Source organism: Lactuca virosa, chromosome 4 (genome assembly GCF_052849685.1).
Source record: "Lactuca virosa cultivar CGN04683 chromosome 4, Lactuca_virosa_CGN04683_v6, whole genome shotgun sequence".
NCBI classification, from domain to species: domain Eukaryota; kingdom Viridiplantae; phylum Streptophyta; class Magnoliopsida; order Asterales; family Asteraceae; genus Lactuca; species Lactuca virosa.
In genome coordinates this window covers 23,380,740-23,408,591 of record NC_136429.1, presented here as the reverse complement: position 1 = coordinate 23,408,591, position 27,852 = coordinate 23,380,740, and the positions used below count along the sequence as shown (strand labels likewise).

The 27,852-nt window shown below is 35.8% G+C and overlaps 3 protein-coding genes and 2 non-coding genes across 11 annotated transcripts; 3 read left to right on the top strand and 2 right to left on the bottom strand.

Annotated features, from left to right (window-relative positions):
- The first annotated feature begins 341 nt into the window (after nt 1–341).
- Nucleotides 342–413, top strand: TRNAD-GUC (transfer RNA aspartic acid (anticodon GUC)). The gene has a single exon. It is a non-coding gene; the product is annotated as a tRNA-Asp (tRNA).
- Nucleotides 414–483: 70 nt separating this feature from the next.
- Nucleotides 484–7,516, top strand: LOC145103685 (DNA binding protein). 4 transcript variants are annotated; one of them, XM_079040975.1, is made up of 15 exons: nt 484–681; nt 1,604–1,711; nt 1,805–1,939; nt 2,063–2,635; nt 2,736–2,886; nt 2,998–3,087; nt 3,165–3,482; nt 3,584–3,979; nt 5,401–5,777; nt 5,878–5,945; nt 6,035–6,253; nt 6,364–6,492; nt 6,584–6,877; nt 6,954–7,069; nt 7,157–7,516. In XM_079040975.1, the coding sequence occupies exons 1-15, from the start codon at nt 577–579 to the stop codon at nt 7,249–7,251; spliced, it is 3,174 nt and encodes a 1,057-aa protein (XP_078897101.1). In that variant the 5' UTR covers nt 484–576; the 3' UTR covers nt 7,252–7,516. The 4 variants fall into 4 exon arrangements, with proteins under 4 accessions (XP_078897101.1, XP_078897100.1, XP_078897099.1 ...); XM_079040974.1 differs by having other exon boundaries at nt 5,371–5,777; XM_079040973.1 differs by having other exon boundaries at nt 5,365–5,777; nt 6,957–7,069.
- Nucleotides 7,517–11,545: 4,029 nt separating this feature from the next.
- On the bottom strand, nt 11,546–14,804 carry CDC48B (cell division cycle 48B). 3 transcript variants are annotated; one of them, XM_079040968.1, is made up of 12 exons: nt 14,586–14,804; nt 14,465–14,509; nt 14,154–14,209; nt 13,907–14,056; nt 13,702–13,806; nt 13,423–13,522; nt 13,051–13,335; nt 12,796–12,965; nt 12,590–12,718; nt 12,412–12,499; nt 12,253–12,330; nt 11,546–12,169 (listed from the first exon to the last, which is right to left on the bottom strand). In XM_079040968.1, the coding sequence occupies exons 1-12, from the start codon at nt 14,730–14,732 to the stop codon at nt 11,678–11,680; spliced, it is 1,845 nt and encodes a 614-aa protein (XP_078897094.1). In that variant the 5' UTR covers nt 14,733–14,804; the 3' UTR covers nt 11,546–11,677. The 3 variants fall into 3 exon arrangements, with proteins under 3 accessions (XP_078897094.1, XP_078897095.1, XP_078897096.1); XM_079040969.1 differs by having other exon boundaries at nt 13,702–13,803; XM_079040970.1 differs by having other exon boundaries at nt 14,154–14,204; nt 14,586–14,771.
- Nucleotides 14,805–17,326: 2,522 nt separating this feature from the next.
- LOC145103681 (Asparagine synthase family protein) lies at nt 17,327–20,834 on the bottom strand. 2 transcript variants are annotated; one of them, XM_079040967.1, is made up of 13 exons: nt 20,667–20,833; nt 20,113–20,395; nt 19,828–20,012; nt 19,393–19,717; nt 19,245–19,321; nt 19,035–19,122; nt 18,823–18,928; nt 18,639–18,732; nt 18,362–18,549; nt 18,168–18,267; nt 17,936–18,052; nt 17,725–17,781; nt 17,327–17,612 (listed from the first exon to the last, which is right to left on the bottom strand). In XM_079040967.1, the coding sequence occupies exons 1-13, from the start codon at nt 20,766–20,768 to the stop codon at nt 17,511–17,513; spliced, it is 1,824 nt and encodes a 607-aa protein (XP_078897093.1). In that variant the 5' UTR covers nt 20,769–20,833; the 3' UTR covers nt 17,327–17,510. The 2 variants fall into 2 exon arrangements, 1 of the variants encoding a protein (XP_078897093.1); XR_013706796.1 differs by lacking the exons at nt 17,327–17,612; nt 17,725–17,781 and having other exon boundaries at nt 17,937–18,052; nt 18,348–18,549; nt 20,667–20,834.
- A 71-nt stretch (nt 20,835–20,905) lies between these two features.
- Nucleotides 20,906–20,977, top strand: TRNAT-CGU (transfer RNA threonine (anticodon CGU)). Its single transcript has one exon. It is a non-coding gene; the product is annotated as a tRNA-Thr (tRNA).
- The last annotated feature ends 6,875 nt before the right edge of the window (nt 20,978–27,852 follow it).

Below are 27,852 nucleotides of genomic sequence, written 5' to 3'. Positions count from 1 at the left end.
TCGGTTAGAAAACCCATGTAATCTTGTTGTTTTCTAATCTAGTGAATTGCTAGACTTATGTATTTATAAAAGTTGGCTTTTCACAAAAAATATATATTTAGTACATGGTATTACTTAAATACTCTTTATAAAGAAAACCTAAAAATATTATGTAGTAAATGTGGAATAGTCATTGCAATTTAATAGCTTTTTAAATTAATTGCAGTTAAGGTATATCCTATATTTTTAAATTAATTGCAGTTAAGGTATATCCTATAAGCCTTCTAAAAACCTTAAAAATTGCATGAATAATAAAAACTATTATGAAACATTAAGAAATATATATCTTTACTTTCAACCAAGTCGTTGTAGTATAGTGGTAAGTATTCCCGCCTGTCACGCGGGTGACCCGGGTTCGATCCCCGGCAACGGCGCTTTTTTAGCACATGTGAGTGTGTGACCATCTCGTCGATTTGGAGGGAAACGCGAACACCATATTTTACTTTTTTATTTCCCGCTACATTTACACACTCTCTCTCTCTCTCTCTCTCACACACACACGAGCAACATACACAGTAATTCGCTTGGCACAATACAATGGCGGAGCAGGTCGTCGACGAGAAATCAGACGATCTGGATATTGTTTCAATCGGAAAGTTATATCAAGGTCCATGGGAGAAGAAGTATTGGAGTTCATCCAGGGTTTGTTAATTCCATCTTTCACGTTTTCACCGCTTCATATGTATAGTTATTTATGAGCGAGCTGTATGTTAATTTTATGACTTGTATTTGGAGCTATCGATCATGATTAAGCCGTAGAATGGATTTGATTTTGACCTAAGGCAGAATCCGCTGCAAATTGGATTAGGTTAGGGCAAATGTAGACAAATTAGAGATATATCTAGTACATCTAGATGAAAATTTACCGTATCTTAAGCTATTAATAGTTGATTTATTTTAACCGAAGACCAGATACAGTTTCTAGCGAACCAACCCTGAATATGATCTGTTGGAATGCAGACTAATTCGTGCCACATCACATAATTGGATACAAGATAGAGTTAGATTCAGAGGCACATGTATGTATTGAATGTCTGATTCACTGTTCGCATATTGGCCTTAAGGGAATAGGTCTTATTTCTTCCGTTTTTGGTAACAAGGATAGTTGAATAAGCTATAGTGCTAAATATGATGGTATAACTTGTATTTTGAGCTAGTAATATCCAACATAGAGGATCTGCTTTATATTGAGCTTAGAAAGATGGTTAAATATGGCACTAAGGGCAATCGGTTTTGATCAGCATGAACTTGCATAGTGTTACAGTTAAGTCAAAGTAGTTTTATTGATGAATATGTTCTTAGGTAGCAGCCTATTAGAGGGCATAAAACATTCATATTGAAAGGTTATCTTTGTAAAAAAAAGTTATATTATGTTTATTAGAGTGGCTAAAATGAGTACAATATTATAGGAAGAAGGATTTGGAATGAACAAAGATAGTTAATTCCACTCTTCCTCATATTACAGATGTTTTAATTTAACAAATGGTTCTGCTGGAAGTTAGTTTCTGAGGAGATGGGGTGTATTTTTCATCAATATTTTATATATACTCTCTTGTATTCTCAGGGAAAAGATCGACATCCATATCCAGTTGGATATGTAGCTCATCGCACGTGTAATGGGAATACCTATAAGATGGCAATTCTTGAGGGGCTTAAAGGACCTGAATTTGCGGTGAGTGGATAAGTCAATAATATTTCCAGCTTCTAGGACCCTTATTATTGAAAAGAAACAAGAATGAAATCCACAAATAAGATAACTTTGCAGATTAGTTCTACGGATGGGGAATCTTGCTCTGGGCAAACTCCAGATATTGCATGGGAGGGCTTTCAAAAGAAGAGCTGTGTCCGCATCAAGTTTTGGCGAGGGAAGAGATTTTCATGCAAGATAGATGGTGCAGAGGTAGTTTAACTATTCTGGTTTCTTCTAGTGTAGTGTATATCATAGTGCTAACTTTGGTATATATTCTTCTTAAGTGATTAATCATATTGTGCTAACTGCAATTCCTTTCTTCTAACATTGCAGCTTTTTGGATTCAAAAACCCACTTGTTGGAAGGTTATTGAGGGGATTGAAGGCAAATGCCAGCCAAATTGTTGAGAAAAGTTTACCATCTTCTTGCTTTGGCAATGAGCAGTCTGAAGGAACACATGAACTTCATACTCAAGGCACTGTGCATTCTGCAGAGACATGTAAAGACCCTGACTTGCAAATGAACTTGGTTAAAACCGAGGGTAAAGAGAAAAGAAGTAAGAAACGTAAAGAAGCTCATGTGAAATCAGTTAGTGGGACCCAACATAAAAGAGAGAGACCTCAAGATCTGACACAAACTGGCCATGAGAATCATAACAATAGGATTCCTTTGCATTCGTCGAATTCAAATGAAAATAAAGCAGGCCTGGAAAAGATGGCTTGCAATGGAGATAATAAATCTCATTTATTTTCAACAGAAGATGGACTGCAGCTAGATTCCTCTATTTCTTCTGAAAATCTTGAAAAAGAGAAGTGTCCTGCTGTCCTAGAAGCAAGCAATTCTATTGGTTCCAAAGATCTTATATCCAACAAAGAAGGTATCAACTTGTTCAAAAACCAGGAAAATGTAAGTGTCATCCTAACCAGTTATCTCTGCTCTAATTTGGTGTATTATACATAATTTCACTGGTAGTTAGTTAATGTTGCACAGAAATGTTTTTTCACAGCTTGATGTATTGATATCTACCTGCACACGAAAGCCCACTTCCTCGAAAACAGCAGATGAAAAGGGAGACCCACCAGTTCAAAAAGGTTCACACTCACAGATGATGGATAATGTGGACCTCTATGCACCTGATACTTTGGATCCAGCCTTAGGTATTGATATTATTTGCTAATTTTGTTACCATATATTTGGCTGTTGGTGTTTTGATGGAATGCTTATTCTTTAGCCTTGTCTAGTAAATAACAACATTATGAAAACAACAGATGAAAAGGGTGACCCACCAGCTAAAAAAGATTCACAGATGTTAGATGATTTGGACCTCCATGCACCTGATACTTTGGATTCAGCCTTAGGTATTGACATACATTGCCAATTTTATCACCATATTTTTGGCTGTTTGTGTAGTAGATGACAGCAATTTTCTATGCAGAGGTGATCCCTGAAGAAACCAACTGTTGTATAAATGAAAAGTTAAATGCTGCCCAAATTTTAGTTTCTGAAAAATGTGTAACAGAGTCACAGGCAAAAGATGAGATGGTTATTGGTACTGGTATTGGGAGTGATAATTCTTACAAGAGTGATTCAGATTCAGTTGGACATGAGATAACCAATTCAATGATGACATTACTGCTTCCCCGGGCTCTTCCTCTGCTTAAGACTTATTCAAGAAAGAAAAAGAAAGATCCTTATAAAATGTCTCAGAAGGAAAGAAAGGGAACTAATCAATGTCCGAAAGATGAACCTCCAGGTCAGCATTACATCTGCACAATTAAAATTTTAACTTACATGTAGTGTCAGTTTATCAAGGGTTTTATTTTTCATGGGGGGCTTGTTTTACTTAATTGGCAGCCAAATCTTTTGAGGAACTTCAGCTGGAGAATCAACAAGGTGTAGAAGATTCAACAGCTATTGCACCTGATAGTTTTGAGAATCATCAATGTGAACCCATGGAGTCATCTCAGGCCAGACAATTTCAAGATGCTGATAGAGCTGATGAAAGTACTTGTGGTGTAGATTTATCATGCACCCATGAAGGGCACCATGTTTGTTCTAATAGTGAAGATACATGTAATGTTGAGAAAACTACCAGAAAAACCAAGTCTGATGAAGATGTAGAGTTGGTTTTGGAGAAGAGTCCGCAGAGAGGTGGCAGAATCATGGATACTTATGATTTGGGCAACATATCTCCAAGCAGGAAGGATCCCAAGCTAACAGATGTCAAAATCTCTCCTTGTCACATAGAAGGTAGTGTTCTGGAGCCAATTCTTGTTTATATATACTGTCATGATTTTACCATATGATGAAGTTGAACATAGGTCCAGTTTCTAGGGCGTCGAGCCTTCTTTTAGCTAATAATATGAAAAAGTCCCATATCACACATTCACATTCCTTGCGATAGAAAAACAATACATAATAGAGAGAAACTTTGGTCAAAGAGGAACTCCATGATTGGAGGGTAGAAGTTGAGTAGCTATCATTGTAACATGAAAGAGGCATTCCTCCATTATACCTCTACAAGTCATGTAGGATACCATGTTTTATTTATCTCACTATAATGACACTTCACCATTACAATCATATTCTCCTTTTTTTATGTCCATAAATACCAACCGACTTGTAGTTACATTTATTCACAATATGCTTGTTTGTATACATAAAATTGACACATATTATTAGTATACATACATTCGTACCATATAACTTAATCTGCTTCCAAATTCTCAAGCTTATATCTCATTATGAAAACATACTTTTCATGATTATATATTTTCATATATATTCACATATGGCTTGTCATTTTATTAGTTCTAATTATAATAAATGCTTATACACATGCATATCCATTTGCATATATACATGTATTATCTCTTTGATTTTTTCAAGACAACATTGTATCAATCACATGTCCTTTAACTTAATGTTATTTCTCATGGCAAATCTCTAACATTTTCTAAATTTGGTACCATAATCGGAAGTTGACTATTTACCAAAATGTCAACACTCATATGCTCTTCAAATCTTCAATTCTGAATACACGTTTTTTTTTTGACGATCAACCAACTTAAGGGGCCCCATCAACCTTTTCATCATTATTTCCATAAACTTAGTTTGACAACTTACTATTTAGCCAATGTACTTTGAAGTTGTTGACATTTTGGTTCCATTCTATTATAGTCATCAGCAATAAACGTATCTTGAACCAATTTCACATCTTATTCATGTTTCTTCATTATTTTACCAAAGTCAACCAAAGTTAAAGGTCTTAGAATCATCATCATCATCATCCCTATTCCCTCAACATGCACAGCAATCCATTTATGTTTATAAATCATCTTCTGATATCCTTAACAGTTTCCAATACACAAATCCAACAAGCATATTAATACTTAGAAGCCCTAGTTAATCCTTCAATATATCATCTTTTGTACAAATTGCTATTGGAGTTGAGAAGTTTACCTCAAATCTTGTTAGATTCTTTCCAAGAATTGTAATCTTGTTCCGAATCTGACCCAAGCTCCAAGTTTCACAGTTCTTAGGTTTGTTTGTGTGTGTTCAGTTGGGAAGTTATGTTGTTCATGGAATGCATCATAAAGCATGACATTCTTATTCACCATCATGTTTTCTGTAAGGTACAGTACAACCATGTAAAGCATCCATTGTTTCAGGAACGACCACTGCAGTTGATGCTAAGTCAAAAAGTCGACTGAGTTTTGTTTCAACTCAATGTGAGATGTCTAAAATGATTCATGATGATATGGAAGTGAAAGATGATTCATGCATAAATAAATTGCATAATGATGAACTACAGAACGTATTTGAGGTTGTAGGTTGCTATATGCATCCAACCCCAATCTCAATGGTAATGTTGAGAAGAAAAGGGAATGAGGTCTTGATATGTGTTTTATGTGGGTATCTGATGGAAAAAGAGAGGACACTTTTCGTTTACAAGGCATCTATTAAAGGCGAAAAGAAAGGACACCCTTGTTTCATTGGTCACACAAGAATTATCTCACCAATTTCAAGAAACGCATCTGGTGACCAAGTAAGTCAAAGTCAAAGTCAAAGTATTCTATATTTATAGTCCAACCAGATGCATTTTCAGTTCTTCACCGATACAACATGTTTTGTTTTTCTTTCACCAGATTATGCAGTTTACTCCAGATGGGAAATGCCTTGTTTTACTGAACAACATCACATCTCCTTACTGCAGGTTTGCTACACAACTCTAGATGTTGTTCATGTAGATATTTCAGTTGTTTGATTTTTGTATATATATTATTTTAAATTTAATACTCTTAGGGAGGGTGGTGTGAAGTGTCAGTTTTCAGCATGTACACCAGATAGCTTTGAGAAGAATGCAGTTAAAATTGTGCAAGTAAAACTAGGCTATGTTCATGTAGTATGCAAACTCAAAACAACCAACAGTGTTTGCTGCATATTAGTGTGTGAACCTAGTTACCTCCTTGTTGCTGAAGAAAGTGGAAGAATGAATTTATGGACCATGAACTCAACATGGAGGTATGTTTCTTTATATAATATTTTAGATATGCCTAATGCCATGTCACCTTCATTACAAATTTAAATTCAAGGACTGATTTGCCTATTTGTTTTTTTTTTTACTCTTCCAGTGCAGCAACAGAACACGGCTATTTACCAGCATCTGATTGCATGTCTAGTTGTGTAGTTTCTATGAAAAAAATACCAAATTTCCCAGGTCTGGTTGTTGGTCATACTGCATTTGGAGATTTTTGCTTGTGGTAAGCAAGCACCTTCATTTTTAACATGTTATTTTCCTTCCCTGAAATGAAGTTGAATTGAACCACAGACATTTTGATTTTTTGTTTACAGGGATCTAACAAGAAGAATCCTGGTATCAAAGTTTTCAGCTCCAGGAACTTCATTTCTTTCCTTCCTTCCAATTAATACGTTCAGGTGTCCAAAAAGTGGTTGTAAAAAGAAACAAGAGGAAACACAAACAGACAATCATGATAATGAAGATCTGTCTCTTGTTCTTCTTGTTTCATCTGTCTCAAAGTCAAATCACCATCTTAATGATGAAAAACCATTAAAAGATTGTAGATGCTGGAGTCTAGCATTGCTGGCCAAAAACAAGCTGATTCTGCTGAATGCTTTGGATCCAAGGTACATTCATTTTTGTCTAACAATTAGGTAACAATAAAATGAAATGATGTGATATAAGTAATTGTGTGGTGTGCAGTAGCACCGTAGCTGGTGTATCAGCAGGGTATGGAATCATGTGTACATGTGACGGCTCTCTGTACATATGGGAATTGTCCTCAGGTGCTAAGCTTGGTTATCTCACCCATTGCACAGGTATGTATATTTCCTTTTTTTTTTTTTTTTGCCTAATAACTAACTCAAATATTTCTATAAATATCTTTTTAATGTTTGTGGAATCAGGAGCCACAGTGTCATGTTTGGTGGCGGATGATTCGGGTGTATTTGCAGTGGCTGTGGACGGGAGCCAGCTGCAGGTATATGCTCTTGGAACATGAGAAAATAAAAACCAAGGTAACAAAATAAGGTTGTGAATAGTGCCAACTTCCAATATAAACTAAACTAGAATATTTTGTCCTTATAAATTCAGCTTTCTTCTCCTTACCTTTGCTCTTGCTCTTGTTCTTTCTTGGATTAATGTGTCATACATAAATGTATATAATCAAACAAAATACTAGCAACCACACACTCAATGAAAAGACTTGCCTTGTTTACCCGACATGGGATACATCTGTTGTTGGGATATGAGACAAATCATATAAACCATAGATGATAAAAAATATTTTAAAAAATCAAATTAGTTTGATATGATACTAAATTGCATGAGCTAGATTATGATAGATATAGTTTGTTTATGATTGATTGATAACTACACACGGTATATTTAAAACAACTCTTCAAAGATTTTAACACTTATTGTATCGGCTAGATACAGTTTCATCTCAATAAGAGTCTATATACTCTTTTTTTCGTATGGAAAGAAAGTCCAGAATTCCATTTGTCCCAAATTTCAAAATCATGATGAAGTCACTTCATTCGTGGCTACTACACGAACCTGACTCCTTCGATATTCTTTCCATCGCCCAATGAGTCTTGAAATACAACATATTATAGCCAAAAACCCTAAAACCCCAATAAGCCCAACACCCGATATTTGCCATGCATAGTTTGCTTCTTTTAAAAATCCCTTGCACAACATCGTGTACCCATTCACCAAAATTATGCATAAAAAATGTAAAATCTCCTTAAACATCATCTCATCCTCATCATCCAAGGCAAAAATCTTACCATGTTTCCACACGTAAATGACAGAAATACCCATAACACCAATGATGATGAATACGGAGCCCAAAATAAACATGGGTAACGGTACAAGGTTCATGTTGGAGGTTACATAAATTTTTTGTAAAACAACAAAGAGGAATTCCAGTAGTGTGGTCAGTGGTAAGGAGTATAGTCGCATGATGAACCAGAAGCTGCCGAATAGATAGACGTTTCCTATGTATAAGAATTGGTATTTTCTGCCATAAATAAACCAAACAGCTGAGTTTACGTTTGAAAGCCCTGTGAAACAAAACGCATCAACCAGCTCTTTCAAGTTTGTTTCTGACGAGGATGATCCGGCATCAACATCAATATCATTCATTGTAATTAATTAGCTACAAGATATATATTATTAACTAAATCATATGTATATATATGAAGCTCTTAATTTGCTGTGTGCTTATTTGGTAAAAGATATTTGTACCATGAATCAATCATGCATAGGGAAATGAATGGCGTTAAAAGAGCATAAATCTGGTGACATGAATTATACATGGTATCTACGTACTGGTTTAATTATCCTAAACACATTAATGAAATTACATTAACATTTAATTAACAATTTTTTTTTTCTACTGGCTTAACCCTCTGATTACGTCCATGTGAAGATTTGTTTTTCTGTGCTGTCTGTCTCTAAGTCAAGATCATTGTCAACTTTCATGCCTCGTGTCACGGAGTATCTCGTATCGAGCTTCTAGTAAATTGTTAAGAAATATAAATTAATTCTGAACAATCTAAGTTTGGGTGGTTTTTCTTTTATAATATATTAGTCATTTCCAATAAAAAAATCTGAACCAGCTAAATAAATAAAAAAATATGCCAAAATTCTAATGGAATTGAAAAGTATCGTGAAATGAACAAATCTTTTGTTTGCCAACTACGAATAAAATGAACTGTTTCTAACAAAATATAGTTTGTTTTCCTAGGTTGATTTACATTTCTTCAGAAGGATATATTTTTTTCATTACTTTAAGGAGTTAAATAATGTAATATAATTATAAGTTACGTACTTTTATTTATATAAATTCAATAACTTTAAAAGTATTAAAAGTTAAATTCAATTAATTTTTATTATTTTCCAACATAACTAAAGGTACTTTTTTTATTATAATTTTATCTTAAAAATTATGGCGTTATAATTTTTTATTTTTGTAAACACTTGTAAATTGTTAAATAAACTTTTATAAATTCTTGTTTAAATTATAAATAACTTTCGTAAACACTTTTTTTTTCATAGTAATGAGTTTCACATGAACAATTTTGATTCAATTTTGGCCACATGCATATTTTGTTTCTTACTGTTCAATATTTACTTCGGTAGATGTCCTAAAAATAGGAAAACTCTAAAGGGAATTTGTTATAGTACACTCTGGAGTATTTGGAAGGCGAGAAACGATTGTTTTCAAAAGAATACACCCCTTCCCCTCGATGATTTTTTACAACAAAGTTTCTTTAGTGCTCATGTGGATGAAACATAGGGGGATGAATAAAACATTAACCGAGATAAGTTGTGTATTTCGTGTTAGAAAACTAGGTAGGGTTATAGTGGAGATCTGGATATTCCTTAGATCGTGTAAACACTTTCCGAACTGATATTTCTACCATATGCCTGGGTTATAAGAAAACTCAGCCTAGGATAATCCCAATGGACACTTACGAATCTACGAACAGAAAACGTAAACCAAATTGCTAGAATATTCTGAGTTCGTATGAAGAAAACGAGAGCTAAAAAGGCCGTGTCTTTTCCTCAAGAGGAGAGTCGTTTATATAGAAAATGATAAGTAAGATTTTGTTTTAGGGTTGGCCGTCATGGGTTTGTTTGGAAACAAGTCAAGAGAATCCAAAATTAATGAGGAAATCAATGGTTTCCAAAATTGACGATCTTAGTCAGTTTTACCATAATCATCCTCAAAATGAGAGTCGTTTATATAGAAAATGATAAGCGGGACCCCAACCAGGGGCTTTGCCCCTTGGACTCCGCTAGGGGCGCTGCCCCCTAGACCCCGCCAAAAGGGCGTTGCCCCTTTAGAAACCCCGGACCCCGACCTGTTGAAGAACCAACTTCTAATTCGATCTTATACATGCGTGCACTCCACATATACCCAAACATATATTATAGTACAAATTACGAAGTCCCTTAGCTCACATGTAAGTTCTAATTACACAAAACGACCTGATGACACTAAAATCACCAACATTTCCCATTTCAAAACTAATAAACATTTTTGTTGAAAAAACATAAGTTGTTCTAAATAAGCAAATTCCAAACACCTCATTAGTCTTATTTACGATACACCATTACGTTACCATGTCCTATAACTAATGATAGACACAATTTATCCAAACAAACTTGTGATATGATCATATAAGACTTATGTAATGTAAAATACCAAGATACTGATTACAGTTTACTAATATTGTTGGAAACACAGATCCGACTAAAAGTGGAGATTCAGGTTTCCACCTTAATTATACCAATCTAGTCTAGTCTCCTTTTGAATTATACCAATCTAGTCTCGCTCATCGAACATCTGTCTCAAGAACATATTATAATTCCACATCGGTTTGACAGAGTCTCGTTCCCCTCGATGATACATTTATTGATGCATGCACTCTTTTTTTTTAAAGAAACATTTTGGAAAGAATCTCGAACTCCATATGTCCCAAAATTTTGCTACTTGCTCCTAAAATCAAGCTACTTCAATCAAGTTGGTCGTTGCGAACCTGTCTTCTATGATACTCTTGCCACCGCACAATGAGTTGCAAAATGCAACTTATTGTGGTTGAAAAACCTAAAACTCCAATAAGCACAATACCCGATATTCGCCAAACATGTCTCGCTTCTTTTAAACACCACTCACACAACATTGTGTATCCATCGACCAAAATAATACATAAAACATTTAAAATACCCATAACCATCCGATCCACGAGCAAAACATTACCATAATGCCCTTGATACCACTTCCTCCGCCCGTAAACGATTATCACAAAAAGAGAAATACCCGTAACACCAATGATCATGAACGTGGAGCCCAAAATAAACACCGTGTGTACAAGATTTATGTTGGAGGTTATACAAACAAACTGTAAAATGACAAAGATGCATCGTAAAAGAACAAAGATGCGTTTGAGTGCTGTGACCGATGGGAAGTAGTATAGTGGCATGATGATCAATAAGTAGAGAATTCCCGTGTAAAAAAGTTGGTATTTTTTTCCATTAATAAACCAAAAACCCGAGCATACACTTGAGATCCCCTTGAAACAGAAGACATCAATGAGCTCCCGAAAGTTGGTGTGTGATGAGGATGATTCAGGATCAACAACACCATCCATTGTAATGATCAAGAGCTATTAAGTATTAACTGAATGTATGTGAAGTTTTTTATATTTGTGATTTGATAACATGAATTAAGCGTATGCAATGATGGAAACAAACGTGGACATTTTTTACAGTTGGAAACAACGTTAAAAAAGCATAAATTTGGTGATATGAATTATGAATGGTATCTAGTCAATACTTCATCAAACCTAAACAATTTAATGAAACAAAATTTAATTATATATAAAAAAACATGTTGCTTTCACTTGAAACTAATGTTATGTGCTCACCAATGTCTCGGAAGCCGGGATTTGCAAGAAATGTGTAAGATAATCTCTCGTACCCGAAAGTACAATGATGCCCATGACACCAATTGTAACAGAAACTAACAACCCTAACAACCAGCTGTTCATGTGCTTGTGGTTTTTTTTGTCACCTGTGGATGCATGCGGGTGATCAGATTTAGACCTGCGTGTTTGTTTTTTCATATAAGATGCATATGAATCTATTTCTTCTCTACTCAATGCTGGCTTTAACGAGCTTTTAACAGTTTGAAAATGGCAATCATGTATGATGCTGGCAGTTATGTTTTCTCTTAGAGCTACAATCCCGGCTTCTCTACATAGACCCTCTAATTCTGCACCTGTGAAGTTTTCGGTTTCTTCTGCTATTTGTCTTAAATCAACATCATTCCCAATTTTCATACCACGTGTATGCACACGGAGGATCTCGTATCGCGCTTCCACATCCGGTGGCGGTACATATAAAACCTTTAAACTTAGATGTTAATTTTAACAGTGACAGTAACGGTAACAGACTGATAGTGATAGTGACAGAGAAGAGACAGACTTACGAGATCGAATCGTCCAGGTCGCATTAGGGCAGCATCAATCGCATGTGGTCGATTCGTGGCAGCCAAAACGAGTATTCCCTGAAAAATGGGAAGAACAAAAAAAGCATAATTATTCGAATACTGTTGATAAATATTTATGACAAAAAAATAACAACATACTTTAGCCTCTTCTAAACCATCCATTTCAGTGAGTAAAGTAGATAGAAGTCTCTCTCCAACTGTTGTACTCCCACTCGAACCCGTTCCTCTGTTTATTTCACAATTTTTTAAAAAATAAAACAAATTTTCAGTGTTTACTTTTATTATTTTTTACATTTTTATTTTTAAAAAAAGTTACCGTTTAGCTGCAATGACATCGGCTTCATCGAAGAAGATGATGCTTGGTGCAACAAGGCGGGCCCTACGAAACGTATTACGTAATAAAGCTTCACCTTCTCCAACATACATTGAAAATAATTCTGCACCACTGAAACATAATAAAAAAATAAGTAATTAAATTAAATTGTAAGAATGGTCAATGTTTTGTATAAAACACGGTCAAACCTTAAAGAAAAGAAAGAGGCTTGAGCAGCATGAGCTGCAGCTTTAGCAAGAGTAGTTTTAGAGCATCCTGGAGGTCCATGAAGAAGAATCCCACGCATTGGCGACACACCCAATCTTGAAAAGGCATCAGAATGTTTCAAAGGCCATTCAACAGCTTGTTTCAGTTTTTTCTGATGAATGTAACAATGCATTGTTATTTGTTAGTAATTAGCAAAACACAGTTATGGCAATGTAGTATCTTTACAGAATACAGACCTTTAAATCGTTTAGTCCACCAATATCATCCCAAGATACTTTGGGAATTTCCACAGTTACCCCTCGTGTTATGCTTGGGCCCACAATGGATCTAGCAATCTTCCAATCATCCATTAACAAGCTACAAACATTATCTTCATTGATCCCATTTGAAGATCTTTTTAGTGCACACATTGTAGCCTCGCGACATAATGCTTCTAAATCAGCTCCTACATAGCCATTGCATAATGATGCTATTGTTTCCAATTTGACACTGGGATCCAGGGGAACTTTCTTTGTATATAGCTGAAGATGCAAATGAACACCATTTATTAATATATCTGACAACAAGATAACAAAAGTAGTGTTTATATTACATATTTATATTATTACCCTGAGAATTTGAAGTCGTTCTTGTTCACTTGGAGTTGTCACTTCGATTTCAGCATCAAATCGACCTGACCTTCTTAGTGCAGGGTCAACTGCATCCACCCTGGCAAATATTGGTTTGTATAAATGATCATGTGTGTTATAAAAAAAGGTGTTTTTTTTTAAACTGTATATGTGAAAGAAGGAAAGAAAGAAAGAAGAGTTGAGAGTACAAGATTTTGATCTGTTGAAAACTCAATGGATCCACTAAAAGAAAGAGAGTGGGTTGATGAAGGCTATCACCTGTTGGTTGATGCCACCACTACAACTTTTGTCCCTGATGATGATGTGGCACTTGAGTCCATAAGCATGATAAGCTGAGATGATATACGGATATCTTGCTGTCTTCTGTGTTTTGAGACAAAAAAATGTGATTCTTGTGGGATAATCAAGAAATATAAAGTTGAAATTCTTGTGGGACACAAGAAGTATAAGCTTACTGATGTACCTAGAATCACGACGAGGACAGATAGCATCAATTTCATCTATGAAAATAACAGAAGGTTTTCTCAATTTGATATGTGAAGATGCTTCTGCAAAAGCATCCCTCAATATTTTCTCACTTTCACCAGCATGGGCTCTATGAACAGAGTGTGGACTGCAATAAATTTCACAACCAAAAGGTGTATAAGTTTAATCAACACATCTTATCCTATGGTCTCAGAACATGATTCTATATAGGTCAACGGAAATACCTGAGAACTATCAAGTGTGCATCACATTCACGAACAGCTGCTCGAACTAAGCTAGTCTTGCATCAACAAAAAAATAACAAATCAAAGAAAATAAAAAGCTACATCCTTCCAATTTGACGGAAGTAGACTTCCTTATTTGTTGTAGATTTTGACGTAGTGTTCATTGAAAAGGTTAGGATTGATATCTTCTGAAATTGTCAATTAGCTGTTTGATAGAAAACTATAGTGCACTTTAAAGAAGGAGGATCGATCATAAATCAATTTGTAGAAAAATAACCCTAAAAACTCTCATAGTACAGAACTTTGAATACCTTTCCAGTGCCAGGAGGACCATAAAGCAGCAAACCGCGAGGCCACTACATGAAAGAAGATAAACAGTGATCAAAGATAGGAAGAAGTGCGTGTAAGTGTGTTTGTAGAGTATAGATATACCTTAAGGCCAAGCTGTCTGGATTCGCGAGAGTAGAGAAGAGGATATGTTATGAGTTCTCGAAGAGCTTGAAGAGCTTCAGCATTACCAGCTATGACCTCTTCCGCCTTCCACTCTCCGGCATCGTTAGTGCTACAACTACTCTCCATTCACCGGAGACTGAGGCAGTGGAGTAACTACTGACGGTGGCGGAGATAGAGCGCGCGAGAGAGTTAAGTTCACAAGGTCGACGGAGCGAGGGTTTATACTTTAAGAACAAACTTTTTAAATATTTTTTATTAGACACGGTGTCTTTGAGAAATTGACATAAAATACCCTTTTCTTTATAATAGTTAGCATAGTAAAATCCAAATTTTTGGTGATATTAATTAGTACTATTATAATAACAAATTTATATTTATCAGTACTATTATCATCCAAAATTTGGACTTTACTATTATCATCCAATGATAATAGTACCAATAAAACGTTTGTTTCATGATTGATTTTCCTCGAAGTTTAGTGTTGATTACATGATTTAGGAGGTGCTATCGTAAGCAGTGGTGCCGAAATTGAGAAATAAGATAGGTAAGAGAGAGAGGTAACACGAATAACTAATAGATTTCATTTCTTTCGGTTATTCTTTTGCCCCTTTCCTAGTATATTAATAACAAAACGGATTTTTCCAATGTATAAACTAAAAATTCCAACGGCTTTGACTACTATAACCTTCCCAACCAAGAGAGAGAGAGAGAGAGAGAGAGAGAGAGAGAGAGAGAAGTGGTGATTTCTGACGGTAGTCGATAGTTAGCAGTGGTAGTCAGTGATTTTCGATGTCGGTGGTGGTGAGATGTCGAGGGTCGCCGAGAAGTTCTTGAAAGAGAAATAAAGGAGAGAAAGGGTTGTTTACATTTATTTCAATAAAAGAATAAAGAAAACCAAGAATAAACATGAAAATTATGTGAAAATGAAATCGAAAAGGACAATATAATCATTTCATGTCTGTAGGGACGAAATGGGTCATACGACTTCCGTAGGAGTTCTTATTCGCTTGTTCTTTAGACACTTGTTCTTCCCATGACTAGTTTCGCCATACTTAATTGCAAATCATGGATTAATGGCAACAAAAAAAAATTGTCCAAAACTCACGAAACAATTATGGCGGTAGTCCCTTGGGTCATATAAAAGTTTTGGAACCCAAAAGTCCACACATTAGGCCATAGAGTGTCATGCCACAGTTACCACATTATTACAGTGTCCCATCATCATCATGTCATTTTTTTCTCACTCCACAAATTTGATGGGTGTTATACCACATCTTTACTCCACTTTTTTTTTAATTGGTCACAACCGGTCAACGGACACAAAACGGAACAAAGGAGGTGCGGTAAGGGCTTGTGGTGAGGTGGCCATACCGCAGTGGCAATTGGGGGGTTTGTGTGCATTGCACACTGCGGCGCCACATTGGCCACCACAGTGTGCGGTTTAGGGTATACCCACCAACCTTAGACAATAAGAACCATGCATCTTTGGCCGGAGAATTTCAAATCCTATCTCATTTATAGAACGACGCAAGGAAAAAGAACCTAGGTATTTTTAGTTGGTCAAATTATACTGCAATTACTTGATTTCTAAATGCCCAACACATTTTTAATTTCTTTCTCTTTGTATTATTTTTTTCTTGTCTTTTTTTGGTATTCCTAGCTCCTTACGAGTAATTCTAATGACATTTCGGTCGTTTCCTTAAAAAGGAAAAACATATCACATGTTTCGCCTTTTACCATGAGATATTGACCTTCCGTTCCTTCTTTTCGGACAAATATATGACAAGACTCGAAACATTCATCCCCACTTGGTTGAGACAATGGAGCACTCTTGGATACCATGAGCTTAGCTCCCTAAAGTGCAAACTTGACCAAACTTCCTCCAAAGTTATTGGATTTCGACCAACAAACGAATTAACATCTTTTCATATGATGCTGACAAAGAAACCAAAAGAATTAATGTCACATTCTCATCCTCAATCTTGACTTTGACTTTCTTCAAGTCCCTCAATATCAAATTGAGCTCGTCAATGTGTTCTTTCAACACCGACCCTTCTTTCATGCCAAAAGAAAACAAATGTTGCTTTAATAAAAGCCGATTGTTAAAGATTTCATCATATATAATGACTCAAGCCTTTGTCATAAACCAATCGCACTCTCTTCTTGGGCAACCTCATAAATAACCCCATCCAAAAGTGATAATATATATATATATATATATATATATATATATATATATATATATATATATATATATATATATATATATATATATATACAACCCCATCATAAAACAAGATTCTCTTCGTGTTTTGCTTAAACACCGTGTCCTATCTGCACTTGTCGGCCTTTCTATGACAAGTGGAATCCAAATCCCTTGTTTCAACAATGCTTGAATCTCGATTAGCTATAGACCAAAACTAATCAAGATCTATGTACCCTCTCACCAAACTTCCTTATTTACACGCCCACATAAAGCACAACCACCCCATGTTCTTAAACCTCAAGAGCAATGTAATCTTGGAAACTCCATCTGGTGTGCATAAGTGAATTCACAAAATAACAATAAAAGTGATTTGCAAGTCACAAACCTAACAACTACCATAGATACTATGAGAGGGCTGCAAACAAATTGATTCGAGCTAGACTAGAGTACTAGACTCAGTTTGAGAATGATTCACACTCGAGTTCCAGACTCATATAACCAAAATATACAAAACTAAAATCAATAAATCAAACTCGATTCAAGCTTTGCTGAAAAATATTAATAATGTATGAGATAGGATGGAAGAAATTATACAGGTATACAAAATGTTTTGAATCTTCAAACCTCCAAAATGCATAATGCATTCAACTCTATGGCCCTATTATATCATGTTTAATAATATTAAAGAACCACAAACATCAGATGGGTTGAATGGATGCACTTCCAGCTGAAGCTTGATTTGCAGCACGATTACTTCCATAATTCTTGCGGTTCGATTCTCGTGCAATTCTCGACCCAAACTATATAAAGTAAACACAATATCTTTATCATCAAAGTGTGTATTTTGTGAGACCACTAAAGCAGCTTATAAGCTAGCTTTTCAGCTAATCTGTCAAACACAACACAACCTACCTGAATAGCTCTTTTAGGTAGAACAGCTGCTGTATTCAAATGAAGCATTCTTGCAACCTTCAAGAAACAAAACAAACAAACAAGTTAATGGTTTAATGAAAAATATAACACATATAGACTCCATATTTGCATTTTTAAATGAAAATACACACATAATAGATTCCATAAAATCTAATTAAATGGGAAAAACAAAAGTAAACACTTATTATACCTCTCTCAAGATCTTCTTATCACCAACTCCACTTGGTTGGCCAGGGTCTGCAATCTCCCATAGTGGAATATCAAGCAGTATCCTTATTACATTTTCATCCAGAAAAGGAAACCTAGCCTGAAGTCAACAAACCAAACATGTCCATTCAAATTCAGTTCAAGTAAATGTGTTTCTTTTTGACTTAATACATAAAGAACTGATTTTAACGACTTAACAAAGAAGCAAGTGGTACCTCTTTGCCATTATCAGCAATGCATCTATCATCTCTACCTAGGTTTCTCTTCCATATTCTCTGCATATCTAACTTCATTTCCTCATTTAGTCCACCCCAACTAAACACATCACCACAGATAATCATCAAAACTTACTTGACTATTTTATCTTTGATTGTTTTACAGTATGAGATACTGACTGATAGGAAGTAACCTGCTTTCTCTGAACTTAGTTCTATGGCGCCCATAGCCACCACATTGCTCATCTGCACCAGAACCAACCAATAGGATCCTGGAATCAGACTTGTACTTAACCTTTGAATTATTATTTCCATTTATTTCTTCACTCACACACCCATCACCACCAGCTGCCAACCACAAGGCAATCCCAATATTAAGGTCCTGTAACACCAAAAATAAGTTTAACACTTTCATGAAACCTTACAATAATATTAAACTAAAAAAAGTGTGCAATTAACAGATCAATGTACCATGTATGTATTTGAAGGATAAATAAGTGACAAGACACGTTTTGTCTCCGTGGTCAATTTCGACAATTCTGCATCTATCTCTACTAGATTCCATCTGCATTCAAAAGCTGTTTGTATTATGAAAGAACTACAAGAAAGTCAAAGTCAGAGGGCAATAGAAAAAAAAAGTCAAAGCACCAATTACCTTCTCAAAGGGGCGATTTTTCTCAGCTCTTTCACACCAGCCATAGCAGAGATTCTATCAGGAGCTAATTCACCATCAAAACTTACATTCAACAGATCAATTTCAACTGCCAAAAGAGGTATGATAAGATATCAAGCATGGTGAATAAAAAATAAAAAGAAAATCCCTAAACCAGTTCTTATTATACTGAACATAAAGCTAATCACACCTACATTTTGAATCCAGGCACTGATCCAATAAAGCTGCAAGTATCATAGAATCTAATCCACCAGAAAAAAGCACAGCAACTGGTGAATTACCCTGCAAATCAAAAGCAAATTGAAAAAACATAATAATAACATAAAGAGCCAGAATATTAAATACAATAATAACAATTTAAAAAAAAAAAAAAAAAAAAAAAAAAAAAAGATTCATAGACAAACCAGATGAATTTCTGAAAATATTGTTCGTCGCCTCACAGATTCTGTAAGTGCAGCAAGAACTTTCTGATGCAGATGCCCTGTTGCAATGATACCGACTCAAGTTTGGAAGCATTTTTTTTTTTAAAAAAGAAAAAAAAAAACACTTTACCTCGTTCACTAGAAAACATTTTTGTTAAATCTTCAGGTTTGGGTTCAAAAAAAGTTCTCTCCCATTCAATCAGTTCTTCCAGCAAGGGATCAGTCCAATTATGTCTTTTCACTTCACCCACCAGATTTCCATCCATTTTAGAAGCACTCATGGCCAGGCTGTAGACCCCACATGGTAGCTCTTCCCAGAAGTTGAGTTCATCAATGGCAGAAGGTGGTGAAACAGAAGAAAGCATGAACCGCAAGTCTTTTATACTAGGCCAATGAACAAGAAGACTTCGCCTTCCAAGTGCATCTCTACCAAACCATATTGTCTTTGAGTTTTCCTGGATGCGAAAATTCAAGAAAGAATTTATAAAGTATTAGTCAGATGAAGGCATAAACTACATCTTTCAGTACTATTTAACACAAATGGAACTTACCACGCAAAAGTTACCTGCCAGTAGATTAAAGCCCATGGACCCTTGATTTTTGAAAGAAGTTCTGGAACAGAATATTTCCCATTCCCACATGTGCCTTCATGTTCATGAGAAAGGCAATTGCAGCATTCCTTCAGAGACTGCATGAGAACTTCAGTGTCATTGGTATCACTATTGAGCTCAATTCCTCCAAACACTTCACCTATGAGGTACAATAAACAATTGACAACCATCAATATGATTTAAATAACCAAGCAATTAGATGATTATGTAGTAGATGATAAGATCATAAGAAAGTGTACCATTATAGATTAGGATATTGCCAGATTTGTCCACCAAAGGTTGAGTGATGGGATATACTCCTCGTAATTGCAATGTAGCACCAACAAATATAAGTTTTCCAAATGAAGTATTATTCGATACAGGAATTTCTATAAAGTGGGATCCTTCAATTGCCTTTTCTTCTTCTACTGAAGATTGAAGAGTCCTTTCCTCATCTGCATGAAGGAATATCGATTTGCTACCTAAGCTATCAGGGCCCCTTCTCCTCAGAGCTGCTTTGATATCATCTACAGAAAATAAAAACTGGAGCTCCACCAGTGAACTCAAATAAGAATGTATTTACATTTCGATCAAATGACACTTGTCAGGACCATGTGGTCGTATTCCCAATTCTGCAAAGTGTTCTTGAAATGACTGATATGAAAATATAGCAAACTATCTGGGATATAATCTACGACGGCCAACAATCAAATATGCTTGTTTCATGCATTTATCAAATCACAGAAAAAACCCCAATTTATTACACCCTTGAACATGAATCATAAAAAACAGTTAATGTTTACAAATTGCTTACATTTGCAGTTTCTCCAGAAAGAGATGAGCAAATGGTTGTATCTGGAAGAAGAGACGATAAATCGATACGAACACCGGAGATAATAAGCGATATTCCACACATATCTTGGTGCTCTTTGCGTCTTTGTCTAAACCCTAGGGGATGAAGACGGGGGTTTTGACAGGACAACACTCATTCTAATTCTGTGGTATTTATACATCCATTATAGATTCCTTGATTCTTGGTTTAGAGCGTCCTAGGCCTCCGTAGCATAGTGGTAGTGCGTTCGCTTCGTAAGTGAAAGGTCGCGAGTTCGATCCTCGCCGGGGGCTATAATGGTAATTTTATTTTTCTCTTTATAATGAAAAAATATCAAGTGTCAATTGAAAGGGCTCTTTATACACAAAAGAAATATCAACATTCACAAATTTTTAATAGTTGAAATATGAGAAATCTCCAGAAAAGTTCTAAAATTTTGAGTCAATTTACGATCTAGTCCCAAATTAAATTTCATTAACAAAAAACCGACTAATGTAATCACTTTAGCCCTCTTTTACCTTTTTAGCAGGTTACTGCTGAGGTGGCATGCCAAGTGGCGAGCTAGGCTGACGTGGAAACAAATTTCATTTATAATTTTCTTTTATTCTTTATAATTTTTAAATTAAAAAAATAAAAAATATCCCCCCTTTCCTTTCCCGTGTTTCCTTTCTGCTTCTGTGAATTTGTAAATTTAATGATATCGTCGGAGAGAAACAAATCCGATGAAGCATCTGTCCAGTAGGTTTTGTTCCTCCACAATCTTCGTCTTCATCTGCTTTTACTTCTTCTAAGTATGGTTTCTTGTCTTCCACCAGATCGGTAATCTCCTTCGCTCTTTATCTATCTCACAGACCCATCTCTCTCTTCTCTATCCTATTTCTAAAGTCTGACACCTCCCCCTATCACCCTAACACCTCCTGCTACCACCACCAGTTATCACTCAATGACTCAAACCTCAAAAATCGAACCCTAAACATGCAAATAAAACATAACTTAACCCTAAACCGGTAAATCAGAGAAGAGGGATATGCAAATCGTAGAAGCAGGTTCAAATCCCAAATCGTCTTCGTCGATGGTCCTCCTCTGTAACGCGATTCAAAACACAGTGACAACAACAACGACTATCGTGAAAAATCCAAAGAATGAGGAGCTTTTTATGACAATGCAGACAGATAAGGGATCACTGTAGATTCAGGTGGTTTCTTTAGGGTTGGTGGAGATCAGGATTTTGTATTTATGTACGTTAAGAGAGGGGGAAGAGTTTCCTAAAAAGGTCATGTGAAGTGGCCAGATTTTGACTTCAAGGGACGTGCTCTGATATTGGTTGCCTGGAAGTGGTGGTGGTTCTTCCAGTGTTAAGAGAATAGGGAGAAATATATATTTGTAAAAAGGAAGGTATGGGGTGGGGAGGTAAGGTTTAGGAGTTTGGTTTTGAAGGTGGAGGTCACTGGTTCGAATCAACATGCATCCTTTTTATTTAATTTGACTTCAGAATTTATTACATTAAATGTAAATTGTATGGAATAAATTCATAAAAGTCTTTCAGTTCAATTGGTTAAGAGCATGATTTTCAATTTGAAGGTCACACGTTCGAGTCCCCTTCTGTAACATCTGGATTTCCAGGCATGACAATTTGAGTATTTCTTTTTGAGTTATAAGGAGGGACTCGACGAGTCGACGCCTAGACTCGTCGAGTAGGATCGCGATTTGCTGACTGGATTAATGAAGGGACTCGACGAGTCGATGGGTGGACTCGACGAGTCCGCGCTGTGGACATAAACCCTAAATCTTTGGGCATGTGCCCTATTTAAGGGTCCTTATAGCCCTCAATTGCGGCTAACAGTCCAGAGAGAGAAACCCTAGAGAGCTTGAACGAGTTGTGTGAGAGAGAAAGCCATTTCAACCCTTTTTGGTGTTGTTTTGCAAAGAAGAAGGTGTTTCCAGCTAGAGGAGGACAATAGGGTTGCTAATCCGTGGTTTCCAAGCTTGGATCTACAATGTTGAGGTAGCAAATCGATCCTTTCTCTGTTTGGTTTAAGATCCTTGAATTTTAGGGTTTTCTATACCCTTTATTGGCTTGAAATGTTGAGTATGTTGTCCCTTTGAGTGTTAGACTCTGGATCTGGACCTCTAGAGGTCCAGAGGGCCTTATCCATTCTGCTTTATGTTGGTTCATGGAGGGAATGAGACTATGTTGCCATTTTAGAAGCCATTTCACCAAGGAAAGCCTTGTGTGTGTTGCATGAATGTCAAGACCGAGCCTTTACGTGGTTACCGTGTTTGGGAAGGTCAGATCTATAGGTTAGAGAAGCAGATCTGACCTCAGAAGGTCATTTGAGTGTTGTCATGGAAGCAACTCGCCGAGTTCATAAGTGGACTCGACGAGTCGAGTCGGGGTTGCCCCGCGATTCATGACAGAGTAACCCGTCGAGTGAAGGGATGACTCGACGTGCCAAGTGAGGCTAGAAGGATTCAAAGGACCCGCATGGACTCGCCGAGTCGCCCATGTGCACTCGACGAGTCGGGTCAAAGTTTGACCGTTGACTTCAGTTGACCTTAGGGTTTTGGTCAAGCTGATTCAAGAGAGTTCTGGGAGGGGTAGAATGGTCTTCTACCCATCATTAGAGACGAGATGGTGAGAGAGTATTGATCAGGGATGTTATTCTATTGATAGGAGGAGGCTATATCGGGTATCTGAGCACGGGAGGTTATCCGATACCGTACGAGGTGAGTCTTCTCACTATATTGTACCTGGAGTGGTACCTATGTGTGACCGGAAGGTCTTATATGCTATGAGATGTATGTGATGTATGCTGTTATATGATATGGATGTGGTATGTATGTTATGAATGCTAAGGACCGGAAGGTCATTATGCTAAGGACCGGAAGGTCATTATGGTATGGACCGGAAGGTCAACATGATATGGACCGGAAGGTCATTACGGGTAGGACCGGAAGGTCTACCAGGGTTGTGGGACGGAAGTCCTCTGAGACACAGCGACCGGAAGGTCTTATAGCCTTGAGTGGCGTATGTGGTATTTTGGGGAACTCACTAAGCATTTATGCTTACAGTTGTTGTGTTACGTGTTTCAGGTACTAGCGAGGATCGCGGGAAGGCGCCGGCATGATCCGTACACACTCATGAAGTTTATGTCTTGAGATTCTGGGATATGTTTTGTTATGATAACATTGGATACATTATGTTTTGATAGTACCTTATGAATAAAAGTATGTTTTAAAAATGAAAATTTGTTTTAGAAATTTACGTTGTTACAAGTTGGTATCAGAGCCTTGGTTTGAAGGATTTGGATGCACCTTTGGGCGTATCTGAACTCAAACTGAGGATTTGAGAAGGTTTTTCATAAAAAGGAACAATTTTTCTAAAAGAGTAAAAGACTTTGAGAAAAGCAGAAAGGAGCAGTGTGTACGATCAGCCATCGTCCGAACGGTGATTTCCCAAAATACCCTTACATTATGTATTATGAGATATGATATGATATGCTATGCATGCTAGAGTAGGCTAGGTATTCATATTAGGACTAGAGTTGCCTAATTTGTGATGCCTTAGCCTAGGAAATTACTGCTGCTATGTGATGCTTCGAAAGTGAGTAGGTAGCAGTGAGGAGCTTATGAGAGGTCTACCGAAGGGTAGCCTATGCTTAGCGAGGTGTAGAGTACTTGTGATCTGGGATCCTAGGAGGAGGACTTGGGATGAATATTGATGCGGTGTGAAAGGTAGTATAGGGCCCGTACTACTGAAAACACCGGATCAGTGAGCAATCCAAGTAAGAATCCTTAGGGTACCAAGGAACAAGTAGGGTTGGGTGATCGAGTGCGAGTATACTCGATCGAGTCTCTGGTATCTTCGTGTTGTGTTTCAGAGACATCATGGTTGGTACACCACACACACCGGAGAGCAGCGGTGTTAGCAATGATGAGATTCGCCGTATGATTCATGACGAGATGACCGTGGCGATCCGGAAGGCTAATCCGGAGGATTTTAAGTAGCGGATTGAGAAGTGATGTCATGGTTCGAGTACCATGATAAGTAGCGGATTGAGAAGTGATGTCATGGTTCGAGTACCATGATAAGTAGCGGATTGAGAAGTGATGACATGGTTCGAGTACCATGATAAGTAGCGGATTGAGAAGTGATGTCATGGTTCGAGTACCATGATAAGTAGCGGATTGAGAAGTGACGTCATGGTTCGAGTACCATGAGTTGTAGCAGGTCGAGAGGTGATGTCATGGTTCGAGTGCCATGATGTGAGGTGGAATAAGAAGAGGGAACATGGTTCGAGTACCATGACTCGTAGAAGATTAAGAGGAGATAACATGGTCCAGGTACCATGATTCATAGCAGATCGAGAGGTGGCCACGCGGTTTGAGTACCATGATATGTGGCGGTTAGTATTTCTGGTTTTTACCGGTTATCCCGTGGGGATTGTCTAGACTGAGATCAGAGGTGAATGAGTATGGGGCCAGAAGTGTCACACCCCGATCCTTGTCGGAATCGATCAAGGCGTGATATATTGTTCAAAGTCTCATGACAACTATGTTATAATATGATTAGATTCAATTAAGTACTAAGTATGCAAACAAGTTCCACAACATACAAATACAAATCCAAATACGAACAGCATTTATTACATCAAATTTAAATTGTCTTGTGGATTTCTAAGGCACAACCTATTTTTCATCAATCTTCATTCTTCAAATCTGCATCATGGTTAAAAACAGGTCAACTACGAGAGTTGGTGAGTAATCTAATTTTAGTAGAGAAAATTGTGAAGTTGAAACATTTATAATTTGAAATTTGTTTTCTTTTGAAGTCGACAAACAATTGTATTTGAGATAACGGTTTATAAATCAAAAATTGATTAACAAATGATAACAACAACAATAAGTCCTCACCCTATATATACATATGTATATATATATATATATATATATATATATATATATATATATATAAATATATATAGGATGGAGCATCTAATCATCAAACACACTCAACCACGTGCGATCAATCACCTTAGCGTCCCAAGGCGGGGTGGTCAACCCAATAGCGCTATTATTGTCCATAACGTACCTCAAGAATACGGGCATAGTCATAGAGATTAGACTAAAAATGATAATGCACTACAAGTACATGTAGCGTAAACAAACAATAGTTATACAATTAATGACTCACGTATAAATGTCCCAACAATGTCTCAATTGTGATAAAACAATAAAATGAAGTTGGAACATATTAGAACCACATGATACACCCCAAAAGTATTGAAAATTATAAAATATGGGGTAGATTACTCACTTTAGTCCCAAAACGAAATGCGTGTGTCGTACGATAGACGGTTCGGGTCAAAATGACGTAGAACCTAATATAATTAATAGTTTTGGTTTAGGAACTGCTAAACGAGAATGGAGTATTAATACAAATAATTAGACACATATTCTTATATTAGATGAATTAACAATAATTCATTTTGATGAGAATATTAAGGTATTCATTTGTTAAATGAATTTTAAATTGAATTAATTACTTTGCATAATTAATTTATATTTTCAATTTAGGCCAAATTTTAATAATTTCTTATTAAAATAATAACTTGCCCAATTATAATTATTTACATATTTTAACAATTATTTATAAGAAATAATCATTAAAATGCATTTTTACATGCTTAAATACTTAGGAAAATGGTTTTAAATAGTAAACAGTATTGAAAAATTTTGAAATTATTAGGAAATCATTATTTCATACAATATGAATTACTGTAAAATTTTTATATTTTTCTGAACTGTTTTAGTATTTATTTAATATTTTAATGATTAAACAACACAAAATTCGGGAAAAATAGTAAATTATTCCCAAAACTTCTGTAAAATTAACCATAGTTTTATAACATGATATAGAGCCCAGTGTATAAGTTTCAGATATTTGTGACTATGGGAAGTATTTTTTATATATTTCATTATTAATTAATCAATAAAATCATAAATAATAGTAAACAGTAATATAAATGCATGAAACTTCATATATCATGTTTAATCAATATATAGGTCATCCCAGAATTTTCTCATAATTTATTGAATGCAACAAGTATTTTATGTGAATTATTGCCCTACTTTATTGCAGTAATTATAATAATTCAATAAAAATAAGTTATTTTCTGAAAATTTCCAGAACTTCTTATTTTATTGATGGTATTCTGAGAAAAATCAGGTTTATGCATAAAATGAGTTTTAGATATTTTGGTGGATTTAATTTATTTCTTGTATGAATTTGAAACTTTTAACAACATACCTTGATGAATGCTTCAAGAGGGATGAAGATTTGAGTATAATAGATTGTTCTTGGCTGGAATATGAGTATCTCTTGGATGAATTTTGAGTTTGAGAGTGAGAGAAAGAATAGAGAAGGTTTAAGTGGTGAAGAGAATAATATGTTGGGAGAAAAAGGAAAGGAAAGTGGATGGGAGGTGTGAGTGGGAGACAATGGGAATAATCTTTTTGCTTTTGATGGTCTTCATAATTTCCCACTAACACAAGCATCTTTTATATAATTAATATAAGAGTTTTATAAAATTTAAAGTAAAGTTTATAAAAATAGAGTTTTATAAAATTTAATGGAAAGTTTATAAAAATGAAGTTTTATAAAAGATAGGTTATTATTTGATTATAATAATCTACTTTGATTTGAAGTTTAATTATATCATTCAAGTTTGATTCTTTTAATTTAATTAAAGCATTATACTTTGATTTGATTTTAATATGGTATCAAAATTTAATTTGATTATAGTTATAACGTTGTACTATACTATGTTGCTATTAACATTAATTTATATCGTAGTGTGTGGGTTTTGATCCTATTAGCGTCAAGTAATCTTGAGTAGGGTTTATTAAATTTCCAATTGGGTTGGGTTGACCCGAATCCATTTTAGGCGGATGTCACAGTCTCCCCTACTTTAGGAAATTTCGTCCCGAAATTTAAGAAGAGAGTACCTTAAGAGAAAAGTTGTGGGTATTTGGTACGCATATGATCCTCACGCTCCCATGTATACTCAGGTCCACGTGCCTACTGCCACCTGACCTTAACCAGGGGAATGCGACTTCTTTTGAGTTGCTTTTCCTTTCGGTCGGCAATTTCCAAGGGTTTCTCGGT